General features: G+C 44.3%; 1 protein-coding gene across 1 annotated transcript in view; it reads right to left on the bottom strand.

Annotated features, from left to right (window-relative positions):
* mpped1 (metallophosphoesterase domain containing 1) overlaps nt 1-18,187 on the bottom strand; it is a 53,307-nt gene that overhangs the window by 21,303 nt on the left and 13,817 nt on the right. Inside the window, exon 4 of the mRNA XM_029160286.2 lies at nt 12,448-12,673. Within this exon, the coding sequence (XP_029016119.1) occupies nt 12,448-12,673 (226 nt within the window). The remainder of the gene's footprint in view (nt 1-12,447; nt 12,674-18,187) is intronic.

The raw sequence follows: 18,187 nt of genomic DNA, 5'->3' as shown, positions 1-18,187 counted from the left end.
AATAGTCCGACTATATTCAGTAACTTTATACTTGGTCATGTTTGACTCATACCAACATAAATGTCAGGATTAAAACAACAACTTAGCTTCAGCTTGGTTTCGAGGGTCATGCAGTAAGAGAATTTTACCTGGGACCTGAAGATAGACTGAATGCATTTTAGCCAATGGTTGCGTTGTTAAAAGGGGAAAACAATTACCCAGAAAAGATTTCAATGTTATTGCTTGTGCTGCTTGTTTCTTTGTCATTTTAATGAAGAGCCGGGGACCAGGAAAAAGAGCTCAATTCAAAACCTGTTTTCTAAAAGTATTTCACGTGACGCACGGACAACCAGCCGAGAGTCATCCGCTGCGGCGGCGGCCGCCAATCGATTCCTTGAATAATGTTGACAGTGATACAAACAATTGGTGCTCTGCAGCTGTTGACGGAATACAGCGTTTTGTTATTTTCTCATTTCTTTCCCCCTCCCCTCATCGGACCATGCGGCGCTGTTTCAGCGTGGCACAAACGGACCCGCCGCCGATTCACCTGTTTTCTGAGCAGCCGGAGACTGTGTGCCTTCAAGCAAACGTCTGGAAAATGTCACAGAGAGGAGAAGGGGAGGAAACCCTCCCCACCTTGTCTTATCGTGTCTGGGCTGCTGCGAGTGACATTTTACACAACTCCCAGGACCCCCTCCATCCCCGCCCGCGCAAAAAACACCAGTCCTTACTGTTAGCTCAGGCATAATGAAGGGCCGTTTAACTCACATTTAGAAGCGCTGGGGGAAGCATATTTGTCCCTTCCTGTTCTAAATAATGACCAATTACCAGGGAGTGTGAGGTGGGCTTCTGCACGGCGGATGAGACGTCTCAGACAGTGGAAAAGCTGTCACGGAGGGTTGTACAGGGGGGTTCAGGCCTCTAATTGGAGGCAGATTTCACACTGATTTTTCTGATGATGCTGCAGCATGAGGGATAGAGAATGGGAGAGAAAGTGGGGGGATGGAAGGGGGGAGAGGGATGTGTGCAGGGAAAAAAAGAGTCGATGAAGACAGTGGGAGAAGAGTGAAAATGGAACGAGATGTGATAAAGGGAGACAAGATGGATGATGGGAAGAGGGACTGGAGGGACGGGAGGGGAGACGGAGACGGAGAGGAGGTCCCGCTGCTGTTTGTCTTGCAGGGATAATATTCCACCAAAGTCTAATTCTGCCCATAAAAGCTGTTGCACTTTTTTTTGCCTTCCTGCTGCAACGTCCTCCTGCTTCCCCCCCTTTTTCTTTCAGAATGATAGTTGCCTTGGCAACCGTGGCAAATCTTCCTTTTCTCAAACAGATGTCCCATTTAGTTGGAAATTAGAATGTGTAAAAAACCCACGAGACGCAAATTATTTCAAAGTTCTCCGGTGGAGAGAAGGAAGGGGGGTGAAGCGGAGAAGAAAGGAAGGAACAGAAAATAGAAAAAAGGGAGGGAGTCTCTCTCTCTCTCTCGCTCTCACACACACACACACACACACACACACACACACACACACACACACACACACACACACACACACACACACCTCCTCCCCCTCCTTCCTTCTCTACTTGTCTCCTCCTTGTCCCTGTGCTGTAAATCGATTATCCAGATCATCCCGAGCTGTTGGCCTGTTACAGGATGTGGAGGTGCTTTCGCGGGTGCTTTGGTGGGTAGCAGGACGTGAGGAGGGGAGGCAGGCAGGGTGTTCCCCCTTCCAGTATGTAGCTGGGGCGCGTGGTGAGGACTGGTAGCCAGTGTGGCAGAAGGGACTGACTGAGGCCCTGAGGGAAGCATGGAGCAAGTCATAGGTAACATGCTACTTGCAACAACCTTGTTCAATCCAAGCTGGGCTTTAAAATATAAATTTCAATACTATTGTGTTAATTCACAATAAAACAAGCTTTCTGACAAACTATTACATTTCTTGTTCTTTATTATTTTTATATTGTTAGTTTAAATAAGAAAACATATTTTAAGAAATTACTTTACTAGATTTAATGGAATAATCCACCCAAACACCCTTAAATACTAAGTAGAAAAAAGCCACTGACTGATTAACTGTTTCTCTTCGCTGTCTTCTAAACAAATTTCTTTTGTCTTGACGTGCAGCAATCAGCAGAAAAATAAATCTACAAACAAAGACACGCAGAGTGCAATTGCAGAAACACTGGTCTCAATAGACCAGAATCGTCAGTACATGTAGCATCTAATCAAAAAAAAAAAACTTTTAAGGTCTAGAAGTATTTTTTAGGAACAACTTATTCTGGCTGAGTGAGCAGCGAAGATAAGGGAAAAAAAGACTAGCAGGCAGTTGTTCTCATCCAACAACTCTTGTGTGTGATTACAGTGATAATAAGTTTGTGGTTGTGCCATTTACAGCTACCAACCAGTGCAAGCATTCTGTTTCTTTCGTTGTTCGCCAACGCTGTAGGGGGCGCTGTGAACCAGCGGCACACTGTTAGCTTGTCATTGAGGGAAAGTCGGCAAAAGATTCTGCTGAGCTCTAAGTCAGTTTGGTGTTTAAAAATCAGCTTTTCTAAACGTGTAGATGTTAGAAAGAACAAAAGGAAAATCTGATTTATGGCCCCATGTGTGGCCGTCAAGCTTATTTTGATGACTTAACTACCAGTCGTACCAGTTCACCCCACAGGTAAATAAATATGTTCTCCACCAAAGATGAAACACGGGATGTTTACACCACCAACTAGTAAATAATATTCCACAGTACTTCAATATGAACAGTACCAATTTAATGAGCGGCTTCGGACGTTATCACGCCATTCAATGGTCATTATCAGTGGTTATCAGCCCATACGTATGGGCCGGTAGGTGCCCATCTACCTGCTGGCAGCGGTGAATAGGTGCGGTAGATCGTTGTCAATGATCCGTAAGGTTGATCACGGCTCGGATGATTTAACCAGCAGAGTCAGTAGGGGCGCTGTTGAGCGGTTGTTGTTCCGACGGGAGGATCGAAGTTTTTGATTTTGATTTATTAGCGAGCATAACTTAGCAAGTAGCTAGCGGTATTGTGTTAGCTAACTGTAACCTGAACCCCCCACCCGTTATCCAGCCCTAACCCTAACCACAATAACCTCTAAAGCTGCTTAACATAGCAACTTAGCTAGCTGTTAGCTGTTCGCGAGGAGGCAGAGCAGGCACCTACTGGCCCATTCGAATGCGCTGATAAGTTCTGATCAGCCCATTCGTAATGGCTGATAACATCCGAAGCGGGTGATTTAATACTATGTGAGGAGAACTTGCATAAGTTTTACGTGGGACCATCCCAGGTGCAATACAGCTTTTCAGTTGCACTCAAAACTTTGGCACAAATGTTCAATATGGCAGAAAAATGATCATAAAATTAGAGATGTATGGATCAATGGGATCAGAATTAAGCAGTAGACGTCATGGCTTAGACAAAGAAGGTTCCTGTGGACCCAAGGCCTTCTGTGGTTGTTTACCAGAGTTTGGACTTCACCAATGGACTGTAAAGCCAAAAACATAGCCTGTAAAAAAACAGTGACAAAAGTAAAACTGAAGGGAGCAGCGCTGTTTGGTGACGACCCAACTCTGCAATGCAGCATAAGCATCTTCACCCGTCAGCAAAACGCGGCAGTTAGCAGAAAGTTAACCACATTTTCCTCCAACAGCAGAATATATTCATATATGCATTTAGGCAAGCAGCCATTACTGTAAATTAACATTTATAAAAATAACATGAATACATATACATGAGTAAATTACAACGCATCCTAATAAAACAACGCCTCGTATTATGAGTGCGAGTTTATGCAAATCTTTGATTCTGACAATTTGCTTTGAACACACACGCACACAGAGCCGCTGCTCAATTTCAATGCATCCACACGTTTATCTTGCTTGAAAGGCTCATTGTGATGCACTTGGATTCATCCGAGCTAATCTGCCTCGTTTCCGCAGCGAACACATTTGTTTGGGTGAAATTGCTGTCATAAATGAAGCTGTGTTTAGAATGGTTTGGTTTGCTGCTTTTTCCCAAGGAGGGGTTCCGCAGGCTCCGGTCCGAGGCTTCCTGACTCCCCAGCGACACCCTCATGAACTACAGTAACACAAGAGGTTGGGATACGCGTGTACAGAGGGAGGAACATAAGGACCCACTCTTTTTTTCTGTTCTTGACAATAGCACATGCCTTAGGGAGGGAAGGCATGTGTGAAATGGTGGAAAATGCCCTGTAGCATGCCATAACCCACAAACGCACACACACATGCACGCACAGCAGACCACGTCGAAGTGCTGCCCCTGGAGGCCATTTAACAGGTAATTTAAAGAGGAATCCCTCCAGGGAAACGACACAGTAAATGTCCTCTCATCTGCTCTCCTTGCCTCCATAACTGTTTATTCAGCTACGGGGCTGCAAGACTGGCAGCACTTAGGAGAGAAAAAAATTAAATGGAGGAGTAGAATGATAAAAAGAAGGGCGGGGGGTGCAGATAAGGAAGGGTGGCAAAGTGACAAGTGTTAAAGTAGGACACTTTTTTCCCTTCCTCCCTCTACCAACCCCCTAAGTACCCATTTATTAATGCCTGTGTTCGTAGGCTACTTTATTTGGGTCCTGCGGGACTAGAGGGGCTACTGGGACGACGATGGGAGATGGAGGATCTATAAGGGAAAGGGGGTGGGAGGAGAGGAAGGGGACGGGGGTGTGTGAGCGTCCCCCGGTGAGCCGGATGTTAATTCAGTGCGGGCCCTGGTGACGAGGCCCAGAAAAGCATGAAGTCCCTGCACACGTGTGAAGAACAGCGCTCACGGTGCCGCATGTTACAGGCCACTAATGCTGACTGTACTGTATTTACCTCCTCCAGGCAGCTGCTGGTTAAAAAACAAACATCCAACTTATGAGCGATACGCTCCCACTGAAAATCTGTTGACTCTCATTGACCGGTCTAACAGATGCAGTCAGTAACACAGCCTGAAGCAGCACCGAATCCAATATGACTTTACGTTCTATCTGCTCTTTTATGTTCTGGTACATTATATGACTCTACAGTGCGTGGTGTCATACGCAAATATACTGATTAGTCCCAGCGTTTCCCACAAAAAATGGCTGACTTTTCTTCTCCTCCTTCTTTACTTTGTGGACGTCTGTCATCACATCTACCTCAGGCGCCACCCAAACCTCGATTTCTTACATTGCTGCTTACTCTGTTAGTAAAGCTCAGCCATGTACGATAGAATTCGACATAACACAACTACTACGCTCAAGAAAAATCTGTAACTTGACCTCCATTACACTCAAAAAAATCATTTTTGCCCCTAATAAAACATATTTATAATTTTTAAGTATTATATACATTAGTAGGGTTACGCAACTAGATACGTTAATTTAATGCAATTTTACACATAATGCTTGTGTTTTGTTTAAATACCTGGTGTACTGGTAATGATACATGATCATATTAGCGTTAACTATTTCAATCAGTTCATATTATGTGAAATATCTAAATGTAATAAGATAAGAACTAGTTTATTGATCCCTTTAGAGAAACTTTGTTTTCTGATGGCTTAAACTGGTCTTGAACTGACAACGTGACAGCAGCAGTGAGGGATCAGATGCAGAAAACACAAGTGATTACATTATCTTATTTTATGTAATTATTTTACATAAACTGATGTGATAAAATTACATGGAAAATGTACATGTAATTAAGTTACATAAAGTCCATGTTTCAGGCGTGATTATTTTTTTGAGCGTACGTGCTTGTGCGGATCACATGTCATTTACACACCAAGCAACACGCCACCCCCTTTCTACTCTCTCGTCTAATAGGTCCATTTCCATGGTGCCCTGATTATCACAAGCTGAATTTACAAATGGTCAAATAATCACAATCAATCAGCTTTAATGGACAATTTTGCGTGTGGTGTGACTGCGTCTTTGTTCCCTGTTGTGACAAAAAAAAATATTAAAATTAAAATTACAATTTTAATAATAGTTATTTACCAAAAATGAACAAATGAAGAATATAAACTGCAGCTCGCTGTGTCACATTCAACTGTGGTTATTGCACAGTTATGTTTATGTCTGTGAGACATGGTGCTGGTTCTGCTGGTTCTGGGGGTTCTGCTGGTTCTAGTGGTTATACTGGTTCTATTGGTTCTATTGGTTCTGCTAGGTTCTGGGGGTTCTGGTGGCTGTAGCTCTGTGACGCCTGTCAGAGGGAGGAGCTTAAACAGTTTGTGTGCAGGTGTGTGGGGTCAGTGATGCTGACAGCCCGTTTCCTGAGTCTGGACCGGTACAGGTGCTCAATGGATGGAAGCTCAGTCCCACTGATCTTCTCTGCTGACCGGACCACCCGCTGCAGTCTGTGTCTGTCCTGCTTGGTGACGGAACCAAACCACACAGTGATGGAGGTGCAGAGGACAGACTGAACGATGGCCGTGTAGAAGATGGTCAGCAGCCGCAGGTTGAACTTCCTGTGCTGTCTCAGAAAGGACAACCTCTGCTGGGCCTTAAGTAAATAACTAATACGTACGGTTGAACTGCTTAACTGTAACAGGGTGGATACCAGGAATGAGCAATGGAATTTTGCTCAGGGGTGTAACGTCTGAATGGACCATATTTCACCTGTCATACGTTAGGCTGTCCCTAAATGAACTGCTCTTAAAAGTAGCCTGAGTTTGCAAACACAGCACTGCCTGACAGTGGTACAAAACAACAGACACTAAAATGTTTGCTGTGATGGATTAGCTTTCTACCTGCGTTTCCAGAACTCGATTTTCATGGCATCCTGAAATGAAGTGAAACCAATCGTTGTCTGGAAAGGCAGGAAATCAGTCTAAAAACTGAAAGAATGCTTTGGGAGATGCTTGGCAGTAACGTAAACCAAACACAATTTGTAGTTAATGGGCTAAAACGTGTGGCGGCAGAGTCCTTTAAGAAGTTGGATTAGTCACTCATTCATTGTTTTCTCTTCATGATTCAAACTTTTCTGAAGTCCCTGCTCATCAGAGAGGGAACAAAGCCAACTGCAGAAGCTCGGAGACGGAAAAGAGAAGGTCAAATTACATTCACGTCATCTCCACCATCATTAGACTCATTATCACTGAAGGAAAAGCTCCGCAGTGCCACCACATCCTACCTCCTCTCCTTCTGTAACATACCCCCCCCCCCGCCTTCACTTTCAGTAGGGCTGTGAAAACAAGCAAGTTAATTAAAGTCGGTGAGCGGCCCTTCCATTTCCTTCTCATCAGCGAGGACAAGCCATCAAACAGTGCACAGGTAGTCCATTTCTGTCAAGAGAGGGAGGTGGAAGACGAGAGTGAGGGAACGGGGAGAAGGAGGAGGAGAAGGAGAAACGGCCTCTCTTCATGTCTTTAGTTTTTGATGAGCTTTCTTAATTGGGCCACTATAGAAGGAGAAGTGAATCCTCAATAATTAAAAAATCTAATTAAGGAGTCTTTTGCATCTCCGTCCTTAATTATTCCACATGGAGCAGTGGGGAGCGATACATTTCTGCCGTTTTCATTTAAAGCAGAAAAAAGGGTCTCTCACTCTCTCTCTCTCCCCTGCCGCTGTGCAAATCCCCCATCGACAAACAGAATATTTTGTCTCATCGCTGCGCTTGTGTCTGTGAATGAGACGACCCCCAGCTTGTCTTACATTCTTTAGGGAGTGTAATCACTATAAACATTGAAAGAGGTTTAACCCATTAGTTCCCTTACAGTAGTTTCTTTCCTCCAGTCGTCTCAACTTCCTCCTACAGTACGTGCTGGATGTCGGGCTCTTCCTGAGACAAAACACCAAACCTTCAGCACTAAGAAGATGCGACAACCGCAGCTGGAGACAACAACTCCAACTCACAGTGCTCTTTTAATCAGACTTACATCATGACCCAAAACATCCCCTAGGATTTGGAATCTAATGCTCAACCCCATTAGTTTCAGTTATTAGAGCTGCCCCTTAAAATTCAATTATTTGAAGCATCTGTCAGAGACCCTCCAGCTAAATAGTCTCACGTCAAGGCCCCTCCGTGTCTACCGCCGCCTGAAAAATAGGCTAAACGCTTAAAGGACCAGAGTGGTCACACTCCATTTGTTTTCTGACCGAAGCAGGCAGTAAGTAGTGGTATAAACTTTAAATATCACATCAGATGGACCTTGCTGTGATCATGGCCCTTTATTACCAGCACACACCCTGTAATTTACTCTTTGACACAGTCTTGCGCATCACAAACTGTAATCAAAATGCTCACTGTATTCACCCCTGACAACAGTTCTCAATGAGCAGTATGATATACATATTAGGATTCCCAAACTATAAAAACACCATTTTAACAGTCGCCCTGTTGGCCCTTGGAGTCAGAAATCTGTGGCACATTTGTCATGACTGTGGTATAAAAGGTGAGTGTCTCATTCAGCATACCGTATTGTAGATGAACCCTCACTGGCTTCTTTCGCTGTCAATCTGCATATGAACACGACAGCAATTATGTGTGTGTTAGTTGACATCAGTCATAACCTCAGCTATAATGAATTAGCTTAGCGGCTATCGTCACTGTCGTCTCTAAACAGATAACAACATACCATAAACTCACTAACATTAGTCAAAACCTTCCAGCCTATCACATCATGCATTACAGTATATCGTTCAAAGGGACATTCAAGAATGAAGGTCAACATGTACACACGATGTACAGTAGCTGCAGAAGCAGAAACCAACAAAAATCAGCTATTACTCCTTTAAAGTCAGAACTTGATTTTTGCTTAACCTCATGAATAGTTAAAGTAATCATTTTATATTACTGCTTGGTTTGCGGGTTGTTTTATAGTTTATTGGGGCACAAGGGGCCTGAAAGCACAGTTCTGCCCACTGGCCCTCATTAAGCGTTACTGTGGCTGTGTAGCGTTTAATAATATTTAGACTTTTTTTGCTCAACGAGACAGCACTGTGTCAAAGAAAGTGTGGATTTTAAGCCCACAGTCTGTTTAAAGAAGGTCAGAATGAATGTGAAGGAAGCAGGCCTACTTCTATCGCACACAAATTTCTGAATTAGCCGATGATGAGTAAATCACACAGAGCGCCAAGAGCATACTTATGGTTCCGTTTAGGTTCACAGAGGAGCAGAGCCATGAATGTGCAGAGCCGCACGTCCCGGCCGAGCGCCTCATTATTAATAATGACTCAGAAGTCATCTGCTGAGATTGCCAGATTGGTTTACTGCTACCGAGAAGCTCAGCCGCTAAATTATGGGTAGAGAGTAGTTCTGAGAGGCCCGGCGTCCAAGATCTGTGATACCAGCTGGCCAAACTAGGATATTTTCTCCTTGTAATATTTAACTTTAAGTGTAGTGTCGTAAAACTATGCCGCTTCGTTTTAATTCATTTGTAATCTTGTGCTGATGAATTCTTCTTTTTGAGAAAGTGCTTTCTGACCCCTCATTTCGGTGTCCAGGAGTGTTACAGTACAAGAGAAGGACTCTTATTATGCTTTGTTTTCTAAAAACTTCTTTAACAGTGAGTAATTCAGCACACTGGAAACAACTGGACATCTCCCACCCCCTTTGCATCATTGTTTGTTCCTTTTCGTGAAAAACGGTAGCCTAATTATAGCTACCGACCATTTTTCACTCACCGCCTTTAGCTCCTGTTGTTTACTGTTATTGCTGCGGTTATAAACCATCTGACTTGGACTGCAATTATTTTGCAAATTAATCAAAGCTATGGTACACCTACAGTATCTCCACTGCCTACACTCAATTACTGCCATAAAGTGCCTTAAAGTGTACGCAGTGATTTTGTATCAGGGTTTTCTGTTATGCTGAGCAGCTTAAAAATAGCAAGTGCTGTGACGTGCAGCAGGAAAAGTGGGACGGTTTGGGATTTTACACGTGCTATAGTGATACTCGTGATAAATTAATTATGATTTGCAGCATACATCATGCCTCAGTTACATGGCATCAGCTATTGAACGAGTTACTGTAATAATAGCGGCAACCACAAGTTAACAAGGCAAGATAAGCAAATTTATGACAAAATTATGGATTAGGAATAACTAGGGGTGTAAGGTTAATAAATGACTAGTCAACACACTGGATTATTATTATTATTATTATTATTGTTATTGTCATTATTATTATTATTATTATTATTATTATTATTATTATTATTGTCATCGCAATAGCAGCACCATGTGTGTTTTATGTGACCACTGTAAATAGGGTGAATCCAGTTTCAGACTAGTTTCGAGTGGAGAGAGGAGGTAGAAGACGTAGCAGTAGTGAGACACAGCAGAGGGAAAGGAGTAAAGCGTGACGCGCGGTTCGATGGAAACTGACAGAATAACACATAGAAGTTCAGACAAGACAGACCTGACACAGGTGACGTGTCACACATCCAACGGACAGACATGTGGAGAGAAGCCCTTCAATGCATGTATGGCACATGGTGCAAGCCAAGAGCATGATAAAAGACGGGCACTGAAACGAGGAAGTGATGTCACACCAACCAAGAAACCCAGAAACACCATCAAAGGAGGACCGAGACCAAAGCACCAAGAACAAAACAAAAGCTTGACACAATCTGTCTGTCAGTCTGTGTGGGGTCTTTCTGTCACAGACTCTACTACAGCAAGTTTTAATTAAAGAATATTTATTTTTAGCTTCAGAGGATTTGATTTTTATTGCATTAGATGTCACTTGTACTTTTCCACATGCAAAGTTGTATAGTTTTAATATAAAATCAAAGGAAATATTTGTTGGGGGACAAAACCTGACTCACGGAACACTGAGGTCTATAACGATTTTATTGAACAATTCTCATTCCGCGCTTTTTTCTCAGAGAAAATAACTCCCTGTGTTTATCTGTAATGCATGGATTTACCTTCCCACAATGATGTTTGATTTTTTTGTGACATTTACTGTTGTTCTGCCGGAACCTTTTTCCCCCCATATTGTTCACTGGACATTTTTAGTAGGAAAAAACTCTTCATTAGATGAACTCAACTGGTTTATAACTAAAAAGCATTGTTTTTAGGTGGTTGTGCCCCGTGAATCCCCACCATTTATGCTATAGGTCACAGCAAATGCACATTCGTTTTGCAAACATGTCCATCAAAAGGCAGATGTTAAAAATAATTGGGATTTAACTCCTCAGCTCAAAAACTCAACCAGAATGGATGCTGCTTTGAAGAAGTGGAGGTCTCAGACAGACTGATGGAGCAGTGATAGAATGAGAGAGTGGAGAAGGGAACAAAGCAAACGTTAAGACTGCAGAAAGAGAGAAGTTGTTTTTGTATCTGTGACACGTCTCGCACAGTTTAAACCGTAGCTTCTATATATCTCTAAGGTTAAAGTACATCCTCCACGCGCCACTGAAGCTCCGTTAGGACGACCGGTGCTGCCTGCACCTCATTGTGAACCAGTCAAACAATATGCACCACTGTCTGTCACCTCCTCTTGTTCTCCATCTCATTTGTCTGCCACTTCTTCCCTCCGTCGCTCCATCCATCTGGTTTCACAAGCCATTAAACTCGCTCAGTCCTCCATCGCTCAGTTCCTCACCATCCACTTGTTTCTCCCTTTCACGTTCAGATCGCACTCGCTCGCTCACTCGCTCACACAGATGCACTGGTGCCCATTATGCCAGCCAGCCGGGGCCAGGCTCTTTGTTTCATGCCCTCCATGGGGTTTCTCACTTCTCGCCCTGCCTTTTTTCTTTATGTGCCTCCTGGTTTAACTCAGGCAAGCGTTCGCAGGGGCCTGAGCAAATAACTCACTGCAAAACAATTCCCCAGCACTGGGGGCACGTGTGTAAAGCAGTCACGACCAAGAACACATGCAACACACGTGTTCATAAACACATATTTCTAATTGACATGCATTCATGTCTTAGCAACTCAGGCTGCGTTCATGCACACTTTTGCCCTGCAGATCCAAAGTTTCTTGCAGAAACGCCATGGGGTTGGTTGGTGTATAAATCCAGAGTACTCACAATTTGAAAATGCATGAGTAAAAACTATAGTGTGATCTGACTTGAGTTTGCAAAATAAATTTGGAGAAACTATATTCTTTATATACTCACTCACACACAAAATATAAACTGCAGTGGTATCATCTAGCCTAAAGGAAGACACATCTAGAGCCTACAGGCAGGTTGTCACAGTAAGGGATGATGCACCATTATCTCACTTCACGTCTGCAGTGTGCTACAGTATATGGGCATCAAATGATGCATTGCAGCCTGACATGGTCTTTACAGATTGACCTTTCGAGAAAATTGTTTGTAAGAAGTTGTGGGCAGCAGCAATCAAGGATGAAATTTGTCTTAACCTGTCACAGCAACACCTAATAAAAGGTTCTATTGGCATTTCGATCCATATATCTGCCAATATATTTCGTAAAACCAATCCAGTTGGTGACAGTAGCGTCATGGAATTGTGTGGTTTCCAGCGCAGTAATTGTTGTGACTCACCAGGGGGAGCCGTAGATCCTGAAGCCCCGCACTGTGACCTCAGAATCCTGCAGGTAGATGCAGTTGGTAAGCAGCGACTGGACGTTCTCGTAGTTCTCTGGCTTCAGTTTGGACGCCGACGGGAAGTAGTAGAAGTCCTGTTTGATGAGGTCCGCCATAAACTCCTGGTCAAAGGTCAACTCGTGATTCCCAGCGATTACTATCTTGATGTCGTATGGTAGGGTGCCTGGAGAAAAAGAGAGGGGGGGGGGGGGGGGGGGGGGGGCATGAGGAAGGACATAGGAGACAAAGGAAGATTGAAGTGAGCAACTGGAGGGAGACACCCAGAAATGCAGCAAAGATGTAGACCTGATGATGAAGGACAGATGAAGGGCAGGAAAACAAAAAACAAAAGTGGCTGCTGTGAAAAAGGAAAAGAAAGAAAGTGAAGAATAGGACGAAGAGGGAAATGAAATGGAAAAAGAAGATTGGGCAGCTGAAAAAGCAGAGCAGACAGCTTGGCATCACATGTGACAGGGCTTTCGCTTTGTCTCCCCCCCTTTCCTCAGAAATCTGTACATCTGTCGTAGCTTTCCTCCATCAGTTAAGGTCTCAATCCAGTGCACTGGAGTCTTAGGGAAGCAGAACTGAAGACATCCATTAGGGAATCTTTATCTGGAGGAGCGACGAGGAGGGAGAGGCAGAGAGCGATCGCTGTGAAGTTTACGACGCATAATATTAAACATTTACCAACTACGGCAACCGCTTCTGCTTCTCGGAGTCCTCTTTTTTCCCCGTCTTTCTTTTATGCTCCTTTAATCAAACAGCCAATCCTTCACATCACCCTCTCCATTATCTCCTCAATCTCAATGCCTTTAATTGGCTATTCAGCGCCTGGCACAGCGGGGGGCGCGATTGATCGGCGCCCATCACACTCAGGAGCAGCCGGCCCTTCACAAACCCTACACAACGCTGTTCAAAGGCGCGCTGAGGAAACAGAGAACCGACACTGACAAACATCTGGGGGTCCACTTTGTCAAGTAGAGCGGCTGACGGAAAGTTCAGTCACAATAGCTTTTTTTTTCGATTTAATACTGCCAGCAAAGCATCAGTGTGGCGCGTGTGCATGTCGGCACGCGTGTTTGTGGGTGACTTGCGCGTTTGCGTGCATCTGTGCGCGAATGTGTCACGTTAGTGAAAAGGAGTAATTAAACTGAGCTTTAGAGGCGGCTGACAGCCCGGCGATTGCTCTGTCATAACAGCCAATCACTGCCTGGTGACAGAAAGAAAGGGGGGGGGCAGCGGAACGAGGGAGAGGAAGGAAGGAGCGACACACTTTAGAAGGACCAAAAATCCTTGAGTGTGAAGGAGGAATAATAAGATGAAAGCAGCTGTCACAGAGTGCCCGTCTCTGCGTTCGGGCACAGGCCGCCCCCTCGCTGCAGCACGGCTCCCATTTGTTTGGCACAGGGGCTTGTGTTTAGTTGTCAAGCAGACACCAAAAAAGCCCCACAAATAAGGGGGCTGCACCTCCACAAAGCACACGGCGCACACGCCACCGCACAATCAAACGAAGCCTTCCGTCTCTGCCAAGTCTTTGGCATTTGAAGTAACGCTTGCTCGATTGTCCCTCGGATAAACCGAGGCCGAAGGACTCGCTGCGGAAAAAGAAAAACTTGATCAACTTCGATCAACTCACTGTTGAAGCCTGCAGTAAAACTGAGCACACGGAGGGATGATTTCTTCCAAAGTGTAAAGCAAAGCTGGTTTCTCACTGCTCCAGGAGTGTGTGACATTCACTATTTCTGAGCAGGATAATCAGTATCAGACGACAAAATGCTAAAAAGTTAAAGTAAGGTTGTTCTTTATTCATCTCATTTATACGTCATGTTGACTATGACTGTGAACCTTGTTTTGTTTTAATCAGCCATAGGTTTGTTAGGAAATGCTGCAAACACTTAAACACAAATGCAGCCAGAATGACAACTGTGGTAGTTGCTAAAAGAAAAGCTCACCAGTAGAAAACAAAAGTAGTCAAGTGGCTGAACAGGAGCTCAGCATCTACACTACCTGGAGACTGTTCAACCAGCTTGTTGTCTCAGTCTTTGATGACCGAGGATGCCTGTGTGGGAAGTGATAGATGAAAACATGCCTAAGTCTAGACTGCGATGCGAGCACAACAAAATGTATAAATGAAAACCAATGTAAGCAAAGACGAGGCTTGATTTGTCTGAATCTTAAGCCAAACACATACACAGAGTCAAGCCCCACGTTATTTACAGTATTTCCCCAGCAAATTCTTATTACTAAGTAGGTTTTTTACAACCAGCAAGTTTTTCTGATCATAAATGAACAAGGGGGATCATTCTGGAAGAAATATTACTCATTAATATAGTTAGAGTTAGAGCTCATCGCTAAAGACACATGGGTAAAAATACCAGTGGTGACACTGGAAGGAAGCACTTTGTTTACAGTAGTCAATAAAGGCGATTCTGATTATCGAGAAGGTATGACAGAAAATGCCACTGTTTGTTTAAATGTAAATAAGAGATGAGTAATACTTTTTTTCCAAAATGATGCCTCCCATACATTTTGCACATTTAAGTAATTTTCAGTCCAAAAATCCCCCAAATTTGCTGGTTGAACAAAAGAAACTTTAAGTCAGAATTTGCCGGGGGTTCGAATAATCAAGCTCGTCAAAGACATTGATGTCATTCCAGCCATTCGAGTGCTGAACTGCATGCTGGGACATTGGGTCAGTTTGCACCCTTGATATCTACCATCACAACCTGCTTCACCTTTCCAAATACGCAGAAACCAAAGTCTGTCACTGCAGCGTCTAATAAATGCAAGGGAAGGAAATACATGTGTGCGTGTGTGTGCGTGAGCCTGATGAACGTGGCGCTCATAAATTCTCAAACAAATAAACGCTATCTGTGTCTCCTTGGAAATTCTGCAGCGAGAGCTGTTTTTCACCCATGAAGTCTGACGTCCAACAGTAAAACAAGAGGAATAAATCACAAGGAGACATATAAAACTCCACCAGCTGGACACCCATCCCTACAAGCGCACACACACACACAAATGCACACACTTAGTAGAATTAAATTTCAATTTCATGGATGAATTTTCTGAAGGTTTTCCTCTGGAAAAAATGCAGCAAATATGACAAGGTGTGAATACAAACTAGCAGAAAGCAACAAAGTGAAATGTGAGCACGTAGATGTTGTTCATTGTAATTCTCTGTCCCGGCCAACTGTGGTCTGTCAATATAAAAATAATAATTCAGACGAAAGGAAGAAAGAGATGCAACAATACTGTCTGCTGTGGCGCATGTCCACAAAGAACAAATCAATCACAAATAGACAATTCCTCCAACAAATGAGAATTAATTTGCTGTTTCTGTGACAAAAGACAGAGAAGAAAAGAGGAGCGGATGTGTGTGTGTGTGTGTGTGTGTGTGTGTGTGTGTGTGTGTGTGTGTGTGTGTGTGTGTGTGTGTGTGTGTGTGTGTGTGTGTGTGTGTGTGTGTGTACATCTACAGTAAACACTTGCAGCACCCCCCACGCTAACACACAGGGCGCTCTATGTCGCACTGCCATCTTTTGTCTTTGGTTTGAAACAGCTGCTTTCAAACAGCAAAACGCTTAGTTTGTCTGTGGTGGCCATGTCTGAAAAGAAACCACAGAAGAAGAAGACACAGTAACGAGGCATCGCTGGCTGAAGGCTTCCAGGAGTGGAAACAGCTGGACTTCACTCCCTCTAACCAGCCCTTACACTCCCTTTACTCCTCTCTGTTCTTTTGAGTCCTTGCTCTTTTGTCAGATGCTCACCAGCCGCCCCTGCAGTGTGTGTGCGTAATGTTACACATGCAGCCTGTACTGATCCTGGGGTTCTTTGCATAGGCCGAATGTTTAATGTATGTGTGTGTGTGTGTGTGTGTGTGTGTGTGTGTGTGTGTGTGTGTGTGTGTGTGTGTGTGTGTGTGTGTGTGTGTGTGTGTGTGTGTGTGTGTGTGTGTAGACTCCCTCAAAATTCCGGAAATCTTCCGGAGTTCGGCCACCATTGTTCCGACGCGTCCATGGGTGGTCTGCTCTTTGACGAGGAAAATCCCCACTCTGCCCAAAAGCTCTGGCATGTACAGGGGGATTACTGCCCATTGTGTGTGCGTGTGTTTGTGCACATGCAGAAACTACTACGCAAAAAAAATATCAATTTCCTGCCTGCCAAGACAAAGTTAATTCCTAAGTGTGTGTGCGTAGATACTGAAAACGAATAGCCAAACGCCATGCCAAATAACTTAATACCATAATGTGAGTGTGTGTGTGTGGGTGTGTGTGTGCGTGTGTCTTTAGGATATATGGGAGAATGTGTGCAGTTGCAGAAAATAGGGGCCAGATATCTGCCTGCCAATTCAAAATGATTAAATTAATACCACTGTGTATGCGAATGAACGAACGCATGTGTGCAGGAAGCAGTCGCCAGAACTTTCTACTAAAATTAAATGGAGGGAAGAGTCTAATCATTTATTTGTGCACGCGGATTGAGTGTTTAGATGACATTTTTACATTTAATCGCATTTTGCCTTGTCTCAGGAGATCAGAGAGACAAATACATTACAGGTACAGTAAAGGCTAGAAGGCCACAGAACACCAGCAAATCATGATTCAATTTAGCAAAACAGGATTTCATAAATGGTCCCAAAACATCAAAACCTAGAAAATAAACTTCCAAAAGACTTTAAATAGATTAGAGGTGACCTGTGAGATCAAGGTGCTGTACTGTACTGGTCAAAGGCTCCAGTCCTCTTCCTTCTATTTATTACTTTCCTTCTCTCTTGTTCGTTAAGTAGATTAGTGTGTAAATAACTTGTACGCAACTTGTATATATTTTTATATAAGTTTTGCGCAGTACAAACGCTGTTAAAAAGCGTTGATGTGCCAGTGTCCATCTACACCCATGCACAGCTGCTCGCGCTGCACAGCGCTGAAGTTCTCCACGGGGGCAGATCCCCGCTGAGCTGCTAGTGAAGACAGTCCCACCATGGACAGCGGGAAACTACGTCGGGTGAGAATAGAAATCGCGTTTCAGAGCCGCTCTCCCTTCCGTCATCATGGGAAACGCTCACACGGCACCAGCTGCAGTACAAGACGAGCAGCGGGTTCAACAGTGTCACTGGACTGTTTTAAGAGGAAGGGAGGGGGCCTGTCTGTAACATGAGGTGGTGTAAACCAGGACACTGCACCATCACAGAGAAGCTGTGCAACAGAGACCTGAGCTGCTAGCGGTGGCATGAGGCCATTCTACTGTACCTGCCACAGGAGTTCACACATGTTGTAATGATTCCTGTGCACGTCCCACCCTCCGCTGTGCCCCGCTCAGTGAAGAGGTGGACGGCTGAGAGCGAGGAGGCTCTCAGGGACTGTTTTAACACCACTGTGTGGACGGAGCTCTGAGACCCACATGCGGAGGACATTGATGCAATCACAGACTGTGTAACAGATTACATCAACTTCTGCTCTGAAAACACCACTCCCTCCAGGCTGGACGGAACGATGGAACTAAAACCCATGAGGGGAAGTCCAGCTACAGGAGGAAGATGGAGGAGCAGCTGCAGCAGAACAACGTCAGGGAGGTGTAGAGAAGCCTGAAAACCATCTCTGGCTTCAAAGCTACACACCCACAGGCTGAAGGGGACCTGAGCTGGGTCAACGAGCTGAACCGATAGGTTGGACCAAGCACCCACTCACACCCCCCAGCA

This window comes from Betta splendens, chromosome 9 (assembly GCF_900634795.4).
Source record: "Betta splendens chromosome 9, fBetSpl5.4, whole genome shotgun sequence".
Lineage (NCBI taxonomy): Eukaryota > Metazoa > Chordata > Actinopteri > Anabantiformes > Osphronemidae > Betta > Betta splendens.
Note: the sequence above shows the minus strand (reverse complement) of the source record. Positions and strands in the feature narration are given on the sequence as shown.